The following is a 22808-nucleotide window of genomic DNA, read 5'->3' as shown; positions in this document are numbered from 1 at the left end:
TTTATTATATATTATGGTAGGATGAGCAGCTTTTACATGTAGCATTATTTATGACTTGGATTACTTCCCTAAGATAGAGTCCTAGAAATGGAATTTTATGACAGTAGGACATAAACATTTTCATGATTCTTTTTAAAGTATATTTTATTGATTATGCTATTATAGTTTTCCCAATTCCTCCCCCTTAATCCCCCCTCTGCCCTGCACCTCCCAACCCTCCAGAATTCCCCACCCTTAGTTCATGTCCATGATTGTACATAAAAGTTTCTTGAGCTCTCTATTTCCTATACTGTTTTTGACCTCTCCCTCTCTATTTTATGCCTACCAATTATGCTTCTTCTTCCCTGTACCTTTTCCCCCATATTTCTCCCTCTCTGTACCCACTGAAATCTCTCCTTGTGATGTCCATTTCTCTGATTCTGTTCCTGTGCTAGTTGTTTGCTTAGTTTTAGTTTTTGTTGTTTTTCTTTTCTTTTAGGTGTTGATAGTTGTGAGTTTGTTGTCATTTTACTGTTCATATTTCTTATCTTCCTTTTCTTAGATAAGTCCCTTTACCATTTCATATAATAAGGGCTTGCTGATGAAGAACTCCTTTAACTTGATCTTATCTGGGAAGCACTTTATCTGCCCTTCCATTCTAAATGAAAGCTTTGCTGGATAGAGTAATCTTAGATGTAGGTCCTTGCTTTTCATGACTTGGAATACTTCTTTCCAGCCTCTTCTTGCCTGCAAAGTCTCTTTTGAGGAATCAGCTGACAGCCTTATGGGAATTGCTTTGTAGGTAACTATCTCCTTTCTTCTTGCTTCTTTTAAGATTCTTTATTTTTAATCTTAGGTAACTTAGTGATGATGTGCCTTGGTGTGTTCTTCTTTGGGTCCAACTTCTTTGGGACTCTGTGGGCTTCCTGGACTTCCTGGAAGTCTATTTCCTTTACCAGATTGGGAAAGTTTTCCTTCATCATTTGCTCAAATAAGTTTTTGATTTCTTGCTGTTATTCTTCTCCTTCTGTCACCCCTTTAATTCAGATATTAGAATGTTTCAGGTTGTCCCAGAGAATCCTCAGCCTCTCTTGATTTTTTTGGATTCTTATTTCTTCATTCTGCTCTGGTTGGATATTTATTTCTTCCTTTTGTTCCAAATTGTTGCCTTGAGTCCTGGTTTCCTTCCTGTCATGGTTGGTTCCCTGAATATTTTGCTTTATTTCATTTTGGGTATCTTTCATTTTCTCTTTCATTTTTTGACCAAGTTCAGCCAGTTCTGTGAGGATTTTGATTACCAGGGCTTTAAACTCTCCATCAGATAGGTTGGCGATCTCATCACTTAGCTCTCTTTCTGAAGCTTTGCTCTGTTCTTTCATTGGGGCCATATTTCTTAGTCTGAGCTCACCTGTTAAGTTATAAGGGGGCAGGTACTTAGGTATTCACCTTGGCAGGGCAACCGTCCTTGCTGCACTGAGGTGCTGCCTGTGGGGGAGGGGCCAGAGAGGGAACAGTTGAGCTCTCGTGCTGGGCTCTAGTGTACTTTCCAATGAACTCTGGTCTGAGCCTGGGAGTTTCTCCCACCGCAGCAACCAGTGTAGTCCAAAGTCAGCCCTGAGTTTCAGTTTCCTGTTCAGCCAGCCTGGCCCTTGAGGTCTGCTGCCTCCCCAGTTGTTCTTACCAGTCTGGTTGTTCTAGTTGACTCTTTCTTTAATTCCTTGGTTGATGGAGCTCCATGCAGTATGATTTTCTGGCACTTATGGTTGTTCATTGATTTTTGGTCGGTTGTTACACTGCTTTTGGTTGTGCGAGGAAGGGTTTCTACCTATGCTGCATTGTGGCCGTAACTCTCCATTTTTATGATTCTTGATATGTATTGCACAATTACTTTCCAAAAGAGTTTTGTCACTAACACTATGTGGTTATGTCGGATATTGCACATCTCTACTAATGCTGAGTATTATAATTTATATTTTTGACTAATTTAATGCACAGAAATCTGTTTATATGTATTTTATTAGTGAGTGAGACTGTTTTCAACAGTTGTCATTTTTATTTTCTTGTTCATTCATCTGAGATATAATTTTATTTTTATTTTGTATGAGGATATTACAGTAATATTTTTAAAATATTAAATTAACTTCCAGTCAAGATGGTAGCATAGGAATGCCTCTTTGCAGAACCACCACAAAATGACAACTAAAATATAGAACAACCATTGCTCAGAACTCACAGAAATCAAGTTGAATGGAAGTCTGACAAGTATGGAATTAAGGAAACGACATCCATCCACACTGGTGGGAGGGGCATAGATGCAGAATGAGCTGGTCCCACATCTACATGTGGTGGATAAAAATTAGGGAGGGATATCTTGGGAGCGAGGAGTCCCAGACCCTCACAAGGCCCACCAGCCCAGGGTTCCAGTGACAGGAAGATAAGTTCCCACAATTTCTGGCTGCAAAAATCAGTGGGAATTGAGTCAGTGGATGAAACTGCTGGAGCCCCAAGAAGTTCCTCTTAAAGAACCCAATGGACTCATCTACTCAGATTCACTCCCTCTGGGATCTGGCCCTGGGAAGGTGGCTTGAGGGGCACCAGTGGCATGCAAGGGGAGGCTGAGGTGTCTGGCATCAAGGCAAACAAAGACCATTTTCCCTTTTCTGACCCCTCCCCCCACAAAACCTGCAGTCAGGTGCTGTATCTAAGATTCCATGAACCTCACTAACACTGTTTGACCCTCCTTGGAGATCTCCAGAGACTCTATCCCACTGAACTCATGGGCCAACCCAAGCTGCTTTTCCAGATGAACAAAGAAGCAGCAGCTGGTGTCAGTGAGCCACAGGCCCACAACTAGCAGCCTAGATTCACAGCTTGACTTCACTTGGAAATTTCCAAGCCCAGCACAAGTAACAGCCATCTCAGATTGCTTTATAGCCCAGGCAAAGTGGCCCCAGGCAAAACACAGGTGGGAGCTGAGCTTGGCGTGAACCTCCTGGGAAACCCCAGGGCCAGCACACCTAGTGGACAGCTATAGACCAGGTCTGAGCACCTCCATCCTACTGCTGCACAGCTGATCATCTATAGAGGGTAGAGGTTGGTAGTAATTGGTCACAGCCAGTCCTTGCAGCTGACTGACCTAGGTAAATCCCTCCCATTGATCTTTGAACACCAACCAAGCCTCAACTACAAGAGGAAGGTATACTCAGCCCACAAGAAGGGTGCACGTTGAGTACACAGCTTGGATGATAGGGGAGGCTGTGCCACTGGAGCTCTATAGGACACCTACTATATTAGGCCACACTACCAAGACTAGAGTCAAAGCAGCTCTATCTAATACAGAGAAACAAACACAGGAAGGCTGACAAAATGAGCAGACAATAAAACATGGCCCAAATGAAAGGACAGATCAAAACTCCAGAAAAAAAGCTAAATGAAATGGAGATAAGCAATCTACCAGTTGCAGAGTTCAAAAACTGGTTATAAGGATGCTCAAGGAACTTAGTGAGGACCTCAAAAGCACAAAAAAGATCCAGTCAGAAACAAAGGATACACTAATTGAAATAAAGAACAATTTACAGGGAAACAACAGTAGAGTGGATGAAGCCAAGAATCATACCGATGATTTGGAACACCAGGAAGCAAAAATCAACCAGTCAGAAGAAGAAGAAAAAGGAATCCCAAAATATGAAGATAGTGTAAGCAGCCTGTGGGGCAACTTTATGCAGTCCAACATTTGCTTCATAGGGGTGTCAGAAGAGAAAGAGCAAGAAATTGGTAATCTGTTTGAAAAAATAATGGAAGAAAACTTCCCTAATCTGGTAATAGGGAAATAGATATGCAAGTGCAAGAAGCACAAAGTCTCAAACAAGATGGATGCAAAGAGGCCCACCCCAAGACACATCATAATTAAAATGCAAAAGGTTAAAAATAAAGAGATGGGGGGCTGGGAGAATGAGTAAGGGGTGAGGGGATTCGAAGTACAAATAGATGGTTACAGAATAGCTATGGGGATGTAAAGTACAGTATAGCAAAGGGAGTAGCCAAAGAGCTTATATGCATGGCCCATGGACATGAACAATGGTGGGGGGATTGACTGAGTGGAAGGGAGCAAGAGGGGGAAAATTAGGGCAAATGTCATAATATAATAAAATATAAGTAAAACCCAAAAGTGTTAATAAAATCATCTAAAATTAAATTAATGTATAAAATAATATTTAAATATTTTAAGTAAAAATCATTTTTCACATTTGTTAAACATTTATATTTAACATTCTTTGTTTTATTTTGTTTTAATACAGAAAAGCTTTAAATATATTTATATAATCAAATTACTTATTTATATTCTTTACTTCTGTCAACTGTAAAGTCAACCAGAAGTTTGATAAAACACTGAATTCAATTTTTCTCCAGTACTTTAAGTTACTTGCCCTCTGGAATGTTTTTTAACATCATAAAACTATGTACTTTTTAAATTTGGCCTTTCCAGATAGATTGGTAATAGGAAAATGGATTGGCTACTTTCATTTTAATTGTCAGCCTTTTGATTGAGGTGTTTCATATATCTTCTTCATTCAGACAAAGGAACTTAACCAAAAGGAGAAAGGAAGAATAAATCTATAAAGTACAAAATTGCCACATGTCGTACCCTCTAGAAAAAAAATGACGTAGTAGAAGTACTTAGCTTTCCCTAAAATATAAATATACCATAAACTCTTTTATCCCTAAACAGCTAAAAACTATTTAAGGTTTGTACATAATTCATTATCTCCTTATAAAGTTGTACTCATGGTTTTGAGGTTATTAATGTTTTAGCCTGAACTTTGTGTTTCATTAAAGTACTTTCCATTAGGTCCATGATAGTTTTGACAAAGTAGACCATTCATAGACAAACGTAACAGCTAGAAATTATAAAAAGAAAACCAAAATATGACTCATGTACCCAATTCATGCAAAAAATAAAAGAGAACAAATCTTGCCTCATTTCAGTCAGTTCCCTAAATAGAAATGTTGCTTGGTTCGTCAGTCAGCTACTTAGGATTTCCCTTTGCTCCGTATGGTCTTTCTGTCTCCTCTATTTCCTTTCCTACCACCATCCAACTAGTCATCCAAACTAGAAATCTCTGAACTGTCATCTCTCTCTCACATACTTCATTTGCAGTTATTTATCACATGCTCTTTCTTTAGTGTACAAAATGATTCCTTAGCTTGATCACTTCTCTCTAGCCCTTTTTAGCTCAGCATCTGATCTTTGGTATGAACTAAAGTCAGGCGACCTACCTTTTTTTTATTAATTTTTAAAAATTAAGTATAATTGGTATAGAGTCTTATATTTGTTATATTACTTTCTTTATTCCACCTTGTCCTCCAAACAGTGCTATCATCGTTTTTAAACTGCCTTTCACTTTAGTAGTAAACAGATTTTTAATAATTCTTAGTTGTCTACTAAATAATGTCTAAATTTATTAGCCTGGCAGGGAGAATAACCCACCTTTTCTTTGTCAGTTTTTACTACTTTGATTTTGACCTATATTTTAGTCTGTGCTTAAATCATTTTTCTGAATATGTCATTTTTTTGTTTTACTTTCAGCCCTGATTATTTTTTGTCCCTTATCTGTCAAATTCCAGTTCAAATGTTACACTTCCCTTGCCTGTTTCATTCAGAACCATTTACTTAACTGCTCTGTGCTTTTTATTCAGCTGTATTCTATATGTAGTTCTTTTTAAATAACTGTATGGAAAATTACTATGTTCTTTCATTATAAAATGAAATAGACTGAAAATGTTTTTATTGCAAAAACAATTTTTATGCTTATTACACAGATAATCAAAATAAATGTATACAAGATCCATAATTGCTTCTACCTTGGAGCTAACCACTATTAACATCTTGGTTGTACTTTTCTTGTTTTTTTTTTCAGTACATATATATATTTTATAATTTTGTTTGCAATTTATATATGTATGTTGTCATTTTGTTGAATTATGTAAATATTTTGATAGCTTAAGATTTCTAAATTCAAATATATGGAAAATATCTATTAATAGAAGATATGTCTATGACATTTAAAAAAGTTTAACTCTTTGGTGGAAGCAATATAAACATGCAGTAAAAATTAATCAGACTGAAAAATTAAACACTTCTATCAAAAACATTCAGTTTTGGGAAATGGACCTACCTTGTCATTCATGGGGATTTACTAGAATTTATCAGGTCACTACTATTTTTTTCTCTATGCGTGTGAATATTATAAGTCTTAGTCTCTGCACTAAGGCAAAAAAGCGGGAGAGAAAATTGTCATTATTCACAAATGATAATTATTTCTGTGTGGCAAAAACAGATAAAACATTAGAATTAATTAGAGATGTTGGGAACTTGGTTAGAAAAAAATGGATACAAATAATTATACTTCTAAATACCAGCAACAAATAAAAATTAGGTTTAAACAGACATTACTTCTAATAGTATTAAAATATAGGAAGTGTGAGGTAGTGACTCTAAAATAAAGGTTATGCAGGATTTATGGCAAGATTATGGAACTTATTTAAGATATATTAAAGACCTTAATAAATACACATGATCATGGATTGGACAATTTGATATTGGAAAGATACCACTTTTTTTCTGTGTATGTATAATCAATGTAATCCTAGTCCAAAATTCTGGCAAGTTTTTTTTTTTTTTAAGAAATTGACAAGTTTGTCAATGTGGAGGTACAAAAGGACCAATATCCAAAGCACTCATGAAGATCAAGGTGAAAACACTTGTCCTTTCATTAAGGCTTAACAAAGTGATGGTAATAAGACAAAATGGAGTTTGTGTAGTGGTAGGCATATAGATACAGATACAGAGTTGGAGTAAAGAGCCCAGAAATGGTTAAGCTCATATATATCATTATCCATCCATCCATCCATCCATCTGTTTATCTGTCATCTATCTAATCTATCGGTGGTGGTTACACAGGTGCTAACTTGACAAATACAGTCATGTGCTGCATAATGATGTTTTAGTCAATGATAGACTGAATATATATGACAGTGGTCCCATAAGATTATTATAATGGGGCTGAATTTCCTCTAACAAATGGAAGCATATGCAGTTTGGGAGGATATTTATTTTCCTTAATTTCCTTTATTCCTTAATAAATTTTCCTTTATTCCTAAATAAATTTATTCCTAAATAAATTTTCCTTTTTTCCTTAATGAAAGGAGAAATATCTGTGGGGCTTAGCAATTGATTCCCTCCCACAAACAGCACCTCAATTTTAGGCACAGATTATGTCAGCATCAGTGAGCTGCTAACCTGCTCAGCACACAAGAGCTGGTCCCCTCAGTGGTGCATATCCAGAGGGGGCTACAGTCCTCACAGATCTAACTCGTTAGTCTTCAGAATATTGCTATAAATACTTTGTTGAGGACCTCATATTTGTACAAGAACACAGGTCCATAGGAGCTACCTTAACAAATATGAAGTGCCACTTTAGTAAAAAGTTTTCTGTGGTAGTGTGAAGCCAGTCTGTCTTTGTACTTCAGAATAATTTTCATGTTGTAATGACGTAAAGCATAGATAAGTTTTATTTCTTCTATCAGTTCAATGCCATAGAGAGCCTTTGTGTCAGACAAGGTCAGAGGAACCAAAAACAAATTTCCAGGGTGAAAATATTTATTCCTCACTTCTGCATCCTCTCCATGTTAAACACCCTCTTTTTTTTTTATAAGTATCAGAAAATTCCTTAATCTGATTATTGCTGCAACAGGCAGTCACGTAACAGCACATTTCTCAGAAAGTATCCCATCTCTAAGCAGCACATGACTGTATTTTATAAATTGACATTTATTGTAGATACCCTTAAGGAATTTATTAAAACAAAATAAAATTAAAAAAAACAATAAAACTTCCTTCCACTCTAGAGAGCTGCAAACACTAACAGTTGATGTTTTTAGTTTACCATCATAAATCTAAGTAATGTAATTATGCCTCATTCTTGAATAAACAAATTTAAATGTCTGCTCACACTCATCTTGAAAATGAAGATTACGGCGTATACTATTTTTTGTTTTTCCTTTCTTACTTTTTTATTTACATTATTTTATATATTTTTTCTATTGATTGACTTTCAACAATATACTTAAAATCTCTTTTAAAAATTGATTATTAACATCTGAGTTACTTACGGACTTTTTTCAATTAAAAGAGAATTAGAATGCTTTTCATCTCTCTACTCTTCCAACTTTAAAATGTCAATGTTATATATAATGTTTTATTTTGGTATTTTGAATATTTACTTAGATTTCTTTTTTGAAGTTATCTTAAATTAGTGTTAAACATTTAGAAAGTTAAAAAAAGAAACATTCCCAAAGTATGAAAATACCACCAAAAATCTAAATTTTTTGGCCAAGATACATTTTTATGCTTAATTTAATATCTAAGGTTTTGTTGTTGAGTTGTACACTTGAAATCTGTATGGTTTTATATATAATGTTTTTATGTTCTGTTTCACAACTATAATTACATGTTATATATTTTATAGTTGCATAGATTCTAAAGTAAAAAACTTAAGAAAACTTAATTACCAAATAACTACATAAATACTATTGTCTGTAGAACCCAGTAGTGTGATTGGATTGATTTATAGAAAATACAATTATTTGATATTAAAAATTTTGCTACTTAAGGAAGAATATTGCATGTAATAAGGTTTAACAGATCCTTCTTAATTTTTTTTCTGGATTCCTTTACTTTTCCAAAGCCATACACAGTTCTCAGTTTTTCTGTTTAAAAAAATCCCATTCTATCTTCTTTCCTGTGTTTGTTTTTGATTGGTATACCTCCTCTGTAGTAATTTTTAAATTTTCATATAAGGTAAAGGATAGGAAAATATTTTCCCTTACCAGTGAATTAATAATATGAGTGGATAGTGAATTCTATTTTGAAAATCTTTTCTCCTAGCATAGTATAAAGTATTCCATTGACTTTTAGCATTCTGGATTCTTTTAAAAAAAGATTCAATTAATTTTTTTAGAAAGAAGGGAAGGGAGGGAGAAAGAAAGGGAGAGAAACATTGATGTATGAGATAAACGTCGATCAGTTGCTACTCACATGCCCCCAACTGGGAACCTGGCCGGCAATCCAGGCATGTGCCCTGATTAGGAATCAAACAGGGACCTTTAGGTTTGTGGAATGACCCAACCCAGTGAGCCATACCAGTCAGGGTTAGCATTCTATATTATTTAGAAGTCAGGTCTTATTCTGATTCTCAGTCCTTTTTAGATAATGTGATATTTTTACTCTAAATCTTTTAGGATTTTTCTCTTTATCTGAGAATTAAGAAATGCAACAAGTATGTCCAAGTATGGATCTTAGTCCCCACTGCAAAGTAGAATTGATTGGTGTTTGGGTGAATCTCAAGACTAATATTTTTCTTTTTTGAAAATGTTTTTTTCTGGTATTTCCTTCTTGCCCTTCATTATCTCTATTCTTCCATTTTATCATTCTTTTTAAGGGGATACTGGGTCACCTGATTCATTTTCTGTGTCTTTTAATTTATCTTTTATACTTCTCATCTTTTATTTTTTATATCCAGTATTTTGGTATTTTTCTTAACTTTAACTTGATTTCTTTCACCTTATTTTTTATTTATGCCCATTTTTATTACTCAACTGGCAAAGTTAATGTATGGAAACTTTATTATTTCCAATTTGCTTCTTTTTCATATAGTAATTAGACAGGCACATTTCCCTGTGTTGTCTCTTAGAAAAAACTAGGCAGCCAGTGGAAAACAGTATGGCAGTTCCTCAGAGAGTTAAACATAGGGTTAACATTTAACCCAGAAAGTCCATTCCTAGGTCATGGGAAATGAAAATATTTTGTCTACAAAAAGCCTTGTGTGCAAATGTTCATAGCAGTATTATTCACAATAGTCGTAAGGTGAAACCAACCCAAAGTGTTCATCAGTGGATAAATGGATAAACAAAATGTGATATACCCATATAATGGAATGTTATTCAGCCACAAAGAGGAATGAAGTACTTATATATTCTACAGCATGTATGAAGCTTAATAACATTATTGTAAGTAAAAAGAGCCTAATCAACAAAACCATATACACATTATACGATTCCATTTATATGAAATGTCCAGTATAGGCAAAATTATAGAAATAGAAAGTAGATTAATGGTTGTTTAGGGTGACGGAGAATGATGGGAAGATTTGATTTTGATAGCTTAAGGATATAGGATTTCTTTTTGAAAATATTCTAAAACTGATTATGGTGATGATTGTACAACTATGAATATATTTTAAGTGATTGGATTGTAGACTTTAAATGGATGAACTATATGGTCTATGAGTTACATCTCAATAAAGCTATTACCAAAATAAATAAATAAATAAATAAGTTGTCAGCTGGCCTAAGAGTCTACACAATTGCCAGAATATGGAGGACTTTACCATGATAGATTGGAACATTTAAACACATTTTACTCTTGTGGTAAATTAAGAGTGGTTAGGCAGCTCCATTGGTATTCCAAAGACTAGTGTTTAAAGAAGGTACTACTACTATTATGTCTCGTATTACTGCTGTGTCAATGTATTATATTTGCTTTCGTTAAACTAGAATTTGTTGTTTTTTAAAATTGTGGTCTATGTGGCATCTTTTCTACATGTGATGCTGTTATACTTTTGTTTATTTTTACATATGTAAAACTTGCTTTTTGATATCCAGTAAGACTTAATACAAGAACTGAACCTATACTACATTATTTGTCTTGAAATATGAGGTCCTGTAATTTTTATACCTCTTCAACTGATTCCAAAGGTAACATTAGTAAGCCAATTTTTCATTTCATATAGAAAACTCTTAGTTGACCAGAATGAGGAGAAATATACACTAATTTCTGTGTGTTTTAATTAACAAGTAATTTAACAAGTAATTCTGAGTCTGTTGTTCTGATTTGGACTTGGCAGTGCATCATATATGACCTTTGTTTGGCAATCTACTTAGGTACACTATGCCTCACAACCCTCATTCATTAAATGAAAGCATTCTACTAGGTCCCTTTCAGCTGCAAAATTGATCATGTTTATTCTGTTTACTTTGTTTTTGTTATTGAACTCTCAGCACCATCCCATAGAACTTTTTTTGCAGTGTGAGGATGTTCTGTACTTGTGTGCCCAGTATGATAGCCACTAGCCACATGTGGCTATTGAACATACAGCTACTGAGACTGATTAACAGAATTTTAAATTTTATTTAACTTTAATTAGTTTAAATTTAAATGTCTGTACCACATGAGGCTTGGAGCTATCTTATTGGACCAATATGGTTCTAGACTATTACCATCTTAGCTTTGCTCGATGCTCTAGAGAAAAAGGACTATGTGACCAAGTAAGCTTAGGAAATGTGTGTGCTCTGTCTCCATCTTGTATTTTCGCAGTGAATATCGCATGTTAAAGGCCTTGAGATAGTCTGAAACAAAGGAACCTGTAACTATTGCTCAGTTTTTCTAAAACTTATATAATCTCAAAAACTTCTGAGGCTTAAGGATTAGGTTCTGTAGTTATATATAGTATTTACTATATGCCTAAAGTTACTATTTTAAACATTTTATCCAAATCTATTTATTTGTTTGTTTGTTTATATTGTTGACACACTACAGATGTCCCTCATTCCTTCTTCCGTCCCCTCCCCTTAAGGCTCACTACAAGTTTATGAGGTGGGTACTATAAGCCCCTTTTTACTAAATCAGGAAAGTGAAACACCAAAGCCACCGATGTGGCCAAGGTTATACAAGTAGTGTATGAGCATTCCATTATGTCCTTATATTGCCATTGAGCAGTATGCGGTATGCCTTCCAACACTGACGTTTTATTTTACATTTTTGTACTTTCCCAAGTTTTTAAAAATATAGTTAATGTGATTTTAGTATCTATAACAAATTTAGGTCCATCTAGTTCTTCCCTAAATGTTATAGTTATTTGATTCTTAGTTGGAAGGGACAAATTGATGATGAAATAGAGAAGGCTGTAACATCAGGAAAGAGATTCTTAAAAAAGTGAGGAAAGATGGTGTTGTCACAATCAGTACAAACCCTGATTGTTTACAAGAACAGAAATTTATTCTCTGTTCTGGAGGGCAGAAGTCTGAAACCAAGGTGTTGGAGTGGCTGTGCTCCTCTTTCTAAAGAGCCCTAGGGCAGAATCCTTTTTTGGCGTTTTGTAGCTTTTGGTGGGTGTTGGCATTCCTTGGCTTATTTGGCTATGGCCACATCAGTCTAATCTCTGCCACTGTCTTCACATGCCTTTCTTCATTGTGTCTTCTCTTTTGTCTGTTAAAAAAGACATGTCGCTGGATTTAGGGCCCACCCAAAGTAATACAAGAAGGTTAATTAATTAAGAATTATTAATTGTTCTTTATTATATCTAGAGAGACTCTTTTTCTAAATAAGTTTACATCCACGTGTTTTGAGGGGACATATCTTTTTGGAGACTACCATTCAACCCACTACAAATGTGGTCTAAAAGCTTTTGAGGATTAGCTTTGGGAAGTAGGACCTCAAATGAACCTAGCATTTGACCACTCTGTATTTACTTTGTCCACTTACCCCCCCTTGTCCTCCAAGTTCTAACATCAATCTTAGCTGACACCTAGTTAATAAAGTAATTAGAGGACAACTTACTAAACTACCAAAATTATCCGCCTGTCTGTATCTGTGTCCTGTGTACTTTGTCTTCTGTTATTATTCCATTAGTTGTATTAGTGATACACAATATAGCTGTCAAAGTTCTGAGCAGGTTTGCTGATTGTGTTCATTGACATCTCAGGGTTTTACAGCTGGAATCCCAAGGCAACTGGAGGTACAGAACTGGCTATAACTCCATTTTCTCTACCCCAAATCTAACCCTCTCTGAATGTATTGTGTGTGTGTGTGTGTGTGTATTTATTCTGTGCATGTTTCACTTGAATAGCAGGATCTACTTTTATACTTAAAGTTTTAAAAATATTTTTCAAGACTGAAATCTTCCTTGAATATTGTACTCACATTCTAATCTCTTCTTTGACTGACATCTTTGTAGCACTTAATGTCTACATTGCCTACATGTTGTTATTTGATAAATTGGTATTTTCTAATTTTCTCTATGTTGTCATATGTATTCATTCTTTTGTCCCTCCCTCCAAAGCTTGTAAATCCTTTGAAATTAAGGTACATGCCTCTTGGATATCTCTCACAGCATCTAACAAGTTAAAGGCATATAGAAGGGAATATTGATTTGTGATCTAGATTAGTAAATGTCATCTAATTTGACCCTTACTTCAATCACTGTCCATAGTCCCTTGGCTAAGGAAGGGTGTACATGGATAATCTTGTAAGAAAAGTTCTGTGCATGGTGAACATATGTATTTTCCTAAAGAGAAGTTCTATGGCTTTTATCCGATAAATAATGAAGTCTCAAAACTTAGATTATCTTTCTCCATGCCTTTATTCATCAGATACAGAAATGGTGACCAAGCAACTTGCCTAGAGTCACAGAACCCACTGTAGTTTCCCGATTCTTTAAATTATAAACCATTAGTCCTGCCCTGGCTGGCGTAGCTCAGTGGATTGAGCATGGTCTGCGAACCAAAGTGTCGCAGGTTCGATTCCCAGTTGGGGCACATGCCTAGGTTGCAGGCTACAGCCCCCAGCAACCGCACATTGATGTTTCTCTCTCTCTTTCTCCCTCCCTTCCCTCTCTAAAAAATAAATAAATAAATAAAATCTTAAAAAAAAAATAAACCATTAGTCCTCATGACATCTAAGATTTTTAAATCTTATTAGAATATATATTTATAAGGATTCTAGAGAGCACCACTTAATTTAGGAAAATATATATTGCTTATAATTATGATTTTTTATTTCTAGCTTTAGCTTAATAATGGAAAGCCTACGTATTTTAAATTCTTATAGTTGTATATTTATGTAATAAATATCTTAAGCATAGATATTTAGCAAAGACTTTTATACAGTATTTTAATTCATTTATGTAACATAATTATATAATTCAAAATTTCCACTAATTGTTATTAATGTGCTTCTAATCAGAAAAATTTGCATTGTGAAAACTGACAGATCCTAACTTACTTTTTCTGCTGTGATTTCTTATAGGTTTAATGAACTTGTAAAAAAATTCAAAGTTGAATATCATGCTGGTGGTTCTACCCAGAATTCAATGAAAGTGGCCCAGGTTGGTTAATTATTTTTAAAGTTATAAATAAATGGATTCAAAATGATTCTAGACTTTTGGTTACTGTACATAATTATTCCAATCTATGTTTTGTTGCTATGGAATAGTTTTATTGGTTTTGAATTAGGATTTTAGCAGTTATTTCCTATCCAACAAAAATTAACTTTAATTGGCATTTCTTTGGTTATTGGTAAGCCTGAACATCATTTAATGTTTATTGTTCATTTACATTTATTCTTTCTTAGTTGTCCAGTTCTTTGACTATTTATTATTTTTCATGTTGGTTTGTACAATTCCTCACATTGTGGATAGTATGGCTTTTTATTCTTTAAATTGAAAGTATTTCTTATTTGTAATTTAACTGTTTATAGTGGCTTTTGCTGTGCTGAAGTTTTAAATTTTTTTTTTTAACAGAAAACCAACTCTTTTTTTTTAAAGATTTTATTTATTTTTAGAGAGGGAAAGGAGGGAGGGAGGGGGAGAAAGAGAGAGAGAGAGAGGGAGAGACACAGACACACACATCAATGTGCGGTTGCTGGGGGTTATGGCCTGCAACCCAGGCATGTACCCTGGCTGGGAATCGAACCTGGGACACTTTGGTTCCCAGCCCGCGCTCAATCCACTGAGCTATGCCAGCCAGGGCAAATTTTTTTAATATAATTAAACCTTGTGGCTTCTGCCTTTCATATAGTACCTAGAAAGGACAATTCTATAATGAGATACAAGTTTTCTTGTGTTACATGTGGATACATGTATTTATATACATAAAAATAGGTATATTTATATTTGTGTGTCTATATCTGGGTGTATCTTTATATACATACATGCATACATAAATTTGTATGTATGTATAAATTTATGTATCTATGTTTATACCCATATCTATATTTTCCAATGGGTAATTGGATAAACTTATTTGACATATACTCTTCAAGTCACCAGCCTAACTTAATCTTGAATGAGAAGGTTAGTGTTCTGTTTAAACTTTCAATTATAAAGGGCATGAAAAAACTTTACATAATTCTGGTTGTTACCTCTATAATTTAAAAACTAACTGAAAATCCCACTCACTGCAGTCATAGGTCAATTATGATGGACCTGAGTTATTTTTATTTTTCATTGATTAATGCTTTTCTTTGGAATTTTATTATCTTTAAAGACTGGAGAAGTGGAAAATGACAAATAAATGTTGAAGAATTTCTGTTTTTTGAAATGAATCTTAGTTGATTTAGATACACTATAATTTTCTTACATATTGATAAAACTCATATTTAATAATTGTATTAAAATATTTTTGGTTGTAAAAATTAATCCTTAAGGTGGCCACTGGTTTGCAGTGGCTTGAGGAGTCTTTGTGTTTATCAGTTGACTTGTGTTGTTTTTGTACAACATCCTGCTGGCTACTTTGTGAGCTCAGGTTAACAGAAAAAGGATAATGTATTAGTTCGCTCAGGCTACCCTAACAAAATATCAACAGACTGGTTGGCTTCAAGGAGAAATTTATTTTCTCACAGTTTTAAAGGTTCGAAGTCCAAGATCAAGGTTCCATCAGGGTTGGTTTTTGGAGCAGTCTCCTTCTTGGCTTGTAGATGGCAGCCTTTGCACTGTGTTTTTACGTGTCCTTTCTTCTGGAAAGTGATATCTGTCTTTCTCTTGTCATGTGATAGGAGGGACCACGTGTCCCTCCTATCACATGGAAAGTGATATCTCTTGTCAGGACATGTATCATATTGTATGAGGACCCCACCTTTAGGACCTCATTTAACTTAATTTCTTCCTGAAAGGCCCTGTCTTCAAAGACAGTCACTGGTTTGGGGCTTCAATTATGAATTTCCAGGGCGGGGACATAATTCTGCTTATAAGATACTTTTTTAAAGCCTGTCTATCAAAACACATTCTACTACTGCCTCAGCTGTTTCTCTTTGTAGATTTGGGAGACTATTAGCTGTCCACTAATAAATTCTATTTTTTTCTTGAGTATATTCATCAGTTTCCACCTTCTCATATTTTATTACTTAAATAACATCAGCATTATTAGATTTCTACCTGATACTGGTCTCATTAATTAAACAATCATTCCCAACTATTATTATTTTGCAATTTTTATAATACTTTACATACATTATATTGTAACAGTGTACTCTATTAATGGTTTATTTGTTTCTGTCTTTAGCAAAGAGTACATGGAATTTAAAGTTTTGAGTGGGTCATCCAATATTTTTATTTATTAGTGATATACTTATAATTGGAATCTTTTCTTAAAATATATTTTATTGATTATGCTATCATAGTTGTCCCAACTTTTATCCCTTAACCTCCCTCTACCCAGTACCCCCATTCTCTCTAGCAATTTGCCCCTTCAGTTCGTGTCCATGAATTGTGCACATAAGTTCTTTGGCTTCTCCATTTCCTATACTGTCCTTAACATCCTGCTCTCTATTTTGTACCTACAAATTGTGCTTCTTAATCTCTGCACCTTTTTCCCTTTCCACATCCCAGCTAATAACCCTCCAACTGATTTCTATATCTATGCTTCTGTTCCTGTTCTGGTTGTTTGCTTAGTTTGTTTTCTAATATTCAGCTGTTGATAGTTATGAGTTTGTTGTCATTTTATTGCTCATATTTTTGACCTTCTCATTTTTCTAAAATAAGTCCCTTTAACATTTCATGTAATAATGGCTTGGTGATGATGAACTCCTTTAACTTGACCTTATCTGGGAAGCACTTTATCTGCTTTTCCATTCTAAATGATAGCTTTTCTGGATAGAGTAATCTGCATTGTAGGTCCTTGCTTTTCATCACTTTGAGTACCTCTTGCCAGTCCCTTCTAGACTGCAAAGTTTCTTTTGAGAAATCAACTGACAGTCTTAAGGGAACTCCCCTATAGGTAATTCTCTGCTTTTCTCTTGCTGCTTTTAAGATTCTCTCCTTATGTTTAACCTTTGGCAATTTAATTATGATGTGTCTTGGAGTGGGCCTCTTTGCATCCATCCTGTTTCAGACTCTCTGTGCTTCTTGGACTTGCTCGCCTATTTCATTCACCAAATTAGGGAATTTTCTTTCATTATTATTATTATTATTTTGATTTTATTTATTTATTTTTAGAGAGGGAAGGGAGGGAGATAGAGAGAGAGAGAAACATCAATGTGAGGTTGCTGGGGGTTATGGCCTGTAACCCAGGCATGTACCCTGGCTGGGAATTGAACCTGTGACACTTTGGTTTGCAGCCCGTGCTCAATCCACTGAGCTACGCCAGCCAGGGCTTTTCTTTCATTATTTTTTGAAATAAGTATTCAATTTCTTGCTCTTCCTCTTCTCCTTCTGGCATCCTTATGACATGGATGTTGGTATGTGTGGAGATGTCCCAGGATACCTTATACTGTCTTTGTTTACTTGAATTTTGTTTTTTCTTGCTTTTCTGGTTGAGTACTTATTTCTTCCTTATGTTCCAACTTGTTTTGAATCCCAGCTTCATACACTCTACTGTTGGTTCCCTGTTTTTTTGTTATTTCACTTCATTTCTTCCTGGGTCTTTTTTATGCTGTTGCCATACTCAGTGAGTTCTTTGAGCATCCTGATCACCAGTGTTTTGAACTCTGCATCTGATAGGTTGGCTATCTCTGTTTCATTTAGTTCTTTTTATGGGACTTTGTTCTGTTCTTTTATTTGGTCAACATTCCTTTGTCTCCTCAATTTGGCAGCCTCCCTGTGTTTGTTTCTGTGTATTAGGTAGAGCTGCTTTGACTCCATGTCTTAGTAGTATGGCCTATTGTAGAAAAGGCACCTGTAAATTGTGTGGGGCAAAACCTTACAGGTAATTGCCAGGGTGGGGCATCCTGCCTCACTGCTTTGTGGCTCTGTGTTGGGTAAAGGCTGGGAGAGGGGACAATGCCACTGCCTGGCTTCTGGAGGTTTGCCCGGCACTCACCATGTTTGCAGTCACTTCACTTACTACCTGTATGTGACTGGTGCCCTTCCAGCTGTTGCTCTGGTGCTGAATCCCAGAGGGTGTGGATCTGTGTATGTTCTAAGTCTGCGTGGGCCCTTTAGGTGGAGTCGTTTGAAAGTCCAGCAATTTCTTCCACTACCCCAGTCCCCACTGGATTTTAGTCAGAAGTTATTGGTATTTATCTTCCTGGTGCTGGAACCCTGGGCTATGGTCTGGCCTGCAGCTGGGATTGCTTGCTCCGGGGGTATCCCTCCTGATTTTTATCCACCACATGTGAATGTGGGACTGCCTGTTCTGCCTCTGCTGTCTCTCCTCACCACACCATGCCTCTGTGTCTCTACCCCTCCCACCTGTCTGGATGAATGGGCTTCTTTAAGTCCTTGGTTGTCAGACTTCCATATAGCTAGATTTTCTGATGGTTCTGGGTATTATTTGTTTTGACTTATAGTTGTAATTCTTTCTGTGGCTGCAAGAGGAGGTAAAGCCTGTTTACATACATTTCCATCTTGACCAGAATTTGTAGTTGAAATTTTATCCTGATTGCCAGACTAGCAATCTTTCTTTCATATCAGATGGCGTGCTGAAATTCAGTTTGGTTCAGTTCAGCCAACATGTACAATAAATGGTCCTCTTCTCTCTTTTTTTCCTTTATTCCTTGCCATTGGTTAAATTTCTACCGTGTGCCAGGTAATCAGTTAGATGTTGGTGTTGCAAAAGCTAATAATCGACTTAGCCCATACTCTTGAAGCTTTTGTTGTATTGAAAATGCACTGGAGAATGGGAGTGTTGGGGTAGAGAGAGAGAACCACAAACTATTAAGTACAATATAATGTGATAGCAGCAATCCTCTCTATCCCTAAAAGACAAACAAAAAATTTTATAAGAACCAGAATAAAAGTATATCAGTACCCATGTGATATATATCTGGTTTCTTTAGTTTTTGGAAACTTGAAGGCAAAACTCTGAATATCTTCCCAAGTATACCTCCAATGTGATGTTCTATTCCTAGCTGAATCATAATTTCAATTTTCTCAGTAGGATTTTTATCTCATGTCCTAGATTTTAGGAAGTTTTAAACATGAACTAGGAAAACTGAAAGAGATACTCTGAATAGCAATGTTTTCTCTACCCAACTTGAACCACCCCCACCAGCATAAAACTGGTTTATCAGTCTGTTTTCTAAAGATTTTAAACTGTTTGTGGAGCCTCTCAGAGACTGTCATAAGGAGGTAAGGGTAATGCTAGATTTGATGTAGCATTACCCTTAAAAGCAGAGTAATTCTGCTTTTTCTGTTGTTTTTCTATTTTGTGTATTAGTTTTTAAAGGTTTCACTGCCCATATAACATCCATTAGGATGGCGTCTCTCACAGAAACATAAAATAACAAATTTTGGCAAGGATGTAGAAAAATTGGGATCCCGTACACTATTGGTGGGGATGTAAAAATTGTGCAGCTACTATGGAAAACAGTATGGCTGTTCCTGAAACAATTACAAATAAAATTACTACCTGATTTAGCTATTCCACTTCTGAGTATGGTATGGACTGAATGTTTGTGTCCCCTGAATACATATGTTGAAGCCCCAACACTCAATATAATGGTATTTGATCATCAAATGCCTGAGATGGGGCCTTGGAGAGGTTATTATGGCCAGATGAGGTCATAAGGGATCCCCTTATGAGAAGATACACCAGAAAGCTGTCGTGTTCTCTCTCTCTCTCTCTCTCTCTCACTGTGTGTCTCTGTCTCTCCTACTCCCCCTCTCCCCCTTCCTCCCTTTCCGCCATGCAAGGACATATTGAATAGGTGGCCATCTATAAGCCAGGAAGAGAGTTTTCACTAGGACCTTAACTTTCTACACATTGATCTTGTATTTCTCAGCCTCCAGAACTCTGAGAAATAAATTTCAGTTGTTTTAGTCATCCAGTTTGTGGTATTTAGTAATGGAAGCCTGATCAGATTAAGACAGGTTACTTTAGAAGAATTGAAAGCAGCATTACTCACAATAGCCTAAAGATGGAAGCAACCCAGATGTCTTTCAGTGGGGTGAATGAATATAGGTGTGTGTGTGTGTGTGTGTGTGTGTGTGTACACACACACAATGGAATATTATTTGGCCTTAAAAAGGAAGGAAATTCTGACACATGATACAAACATGGAAGATCTTGAAGACGTTAATGCCAAGTGAAGTAAGTCAGTCACAAAAGGGCTAATACTAATGACTCCACATATATGAATTACCTGTATTAATCAAATTTGTACAGTTGGAAAGTAGAATGGTGATTTTCAGGAAGGGGAAATGGGAAGTTACTGCCTAATGGATATAGAGTTTTTGTTTTACAAGTTTAAAAAAGTTCTAGAAATGGATAGTAGTGATGGTTGTACAACAATGTGCATGTACTAAATGCCACTGTACTTGTACACTAAAAATGATTAAAGAGGTAAATTTTGTGTTTTGTCTATTGTAGCACAATTAAAAAAATTAAATAGGTTCTAGAAATGCTTTAGTAGGGAATGATGTTAGCCCGATGCATTTATTATAGATTTAATTTGCTTATTTAACAATCAGTGAAGCAACATAAGAGGATGGGGTTGCTGTTGGGATCACGAGAGTCCATTAGCACTGGGCTTAAGATCAGACTTTGTCACTTTACTGGCTATTAAATCATGATCAATTTATTCAACTTTTCTGGGCCTTTCATATGTAAATATGCAGTCTAAAGCTTATCTCAGATGGAAATTGTAAGGATTAATGAGATAATGAATGTTAAAAAATTACAGTGCTTTTCAAAGAAAGTTTGGAAACCACTAGCATTGAAGGCTTCCCCCTATTTTTCTTGAGTTTACTTCATTTTAACAATACTTAATTTACCCCTTAATGGACAGAACAACCAGTTTTGTGGTTCTTACCCACTTAAAAATACTTATTTCAGTCTAGTCCTCAACTGAACATCTTGTTTAGCTTTTCAGTTCTCCTAATATTTTGAGAATACTTTTCCTTTCCATCTGATTGATGAGCCAATTACATAATTGCCAAATTGTAATTTATGATGATGATAGCCACAGAGTTTGAAAAATATTCCTTTAAAAGGAGAATTTCTCAGATTGTCACTGGCAATCATTAATAGAAGAACTGATTCCATTGTACATACAGCAGATTGAACATTGTACCTGAAGCATCTTCTGTGTTTTAGTCATTGGTAACCTAAATAGAAACTGGTAACCTAAGTTGTTCTGTCTAAATTGTAAGCAAAATATGAAAAAAGTATTTACAGCCTTAAAGGTAACAACCCTAAAATAGCCTTGGGTGTATCTAATGTGGTGAATGAACTGGGCTTTGAAATTGGGACATTGAAATTGGACTTGAAAGCTGTCTGAAAAGTCTAGGCAAATATAATAGAAAAGAGTTGACAGGCACAGCCCACCAGGGAAGGTGCTGGGTTTTGTTAGTGTATTTGATGGGTTGGTTTTGGGCTCTTCTTATTTATTTGGGTTATCCTTCACCCCAGAAAACAGCTGGATTTCAGCTTTAGTTTTTCTCCAACACTCTAGATTGCTGAAGAAGTAAAATGGGGCAAAAGTGTTAGTCAATAGAAGTATGCTCACTAAGTGCCTGCTGGATGCTGTGAACTGAGGTCTAAAATAGAATAAGGTCTAAAATAAGATAAGAATTCAGTCATCATTCAAGTGTTCATATATCATTTGATTCTATATATTTTTCTTGCTATATACCATGTGTAAAATGTGTTTTCTGTAATAATATATTTTGAAAATATTAAATTCTTATGTAAACATAAGAAAACAAGCAGGATAGAATTCTTACGTAGTAAATTGGTGGCTTATGAGAATTAAGCAAAACTCATAAGATATTATAAGTATAGATAGTAAATAAGCAAGTAGCTTGGGAAATAGGCAAACTTGACAAGCTGTGTTAAATATTAATAGTAAGTAAGTTTGTAACCTGTAAGACTGCTAAAGATAGAAGAAAGAAATACTGTGTTGTAACAAGTAAGATTATTACTCATAGAATGGAATGGAAAAAACATGTCATGATCAGGTACCACTAGGCTGACAGATCACTCTCAGATTGATCACTCATTAGTGACACTCTGTATGTGCTAATTCTGTCCCCACAAACACTGTACCTGAGAAAGGCATTAAAACCATGACTGTTCAGCAGGCTATTTCATCTTTATTTCCTATTTCAAGCTTTAACATCCTTGTCTTTGAATCTCCTCCAGAGAGTGAGTACACTTTTACTATCTATGTGCCCCCGTTTTCATATTGTAACCCTGTTTCATCACTATATCATCATCAACATCACCATCATCATCATCATCATCATCATCATCATCAGTAAAAGCTGATGAGATGAAGAGAGAGACAGGATGTTTGAATATTCAGGTAGTATGGTCCTTGTAGTATTTGCTTGTACCCAAAAGTATTAAGTTACCCCCCAGCTCTTCCTTTGCTTCTTGCTGTGTGTCTTAAATTGGTAAATCTACGATTTCATATCTTAATTTGGTTGGTAGTCCCTTTCTGTTCTGTGGCCTCTGGGATAGCTTGCTTGCTTATGTAATTGGAGGCTAACAGTGCTTCAAGGTGATTTCTCCATACAACACCAGGATTAGATAGATTTCTCCTTGTTCGGTAGTTT

General features: G+C 35.4%; 1 protein-coding gene across 2 annotated transcripts in view; it reads left to right on the top strand.

Annotated features, from left to right (window-relative positions):
• Positions 1-22808, top strand: part of ADK (adenosine kinase) — a 573035-nt gene that overhangs the window by 191445 nt on the left and 358782 nt on the right. For both annotated transcript variants that reach the window (XM_028511304.2, XM_028511305.2), the window contains exon 4: positions 14123-14201. In XM_028511304.2, the coding sequence (XP_028367105.1) occupies positions 14123-14201 (79 nt within the window). The remainder of the gene's footprint in view (positions 1-14122; positions 14202-22808) is intronic.

The sequence above is a fragment of the Phyllostomus discolor genome, chromosome 5 (genome assembly GCF_004126475.2).
Source record: "Phyllostomus discolor isolate MPI-MPIP mPhyDis1 chromosome 5, mPhyDis1.pri.v3, whole genome shotgun sequence".
NCBI lineage: Eukaryota > Metazoa > Chordata > Mammalia > Chiroptera > Phyllostomidae > Phyllostomus > Phyllostomus discolor.
The sequence above is the reverse complement of the archived record's forward strand: the minus strand, read 5'-3'. Positions and strand labels throughout refer to the sequence as shown.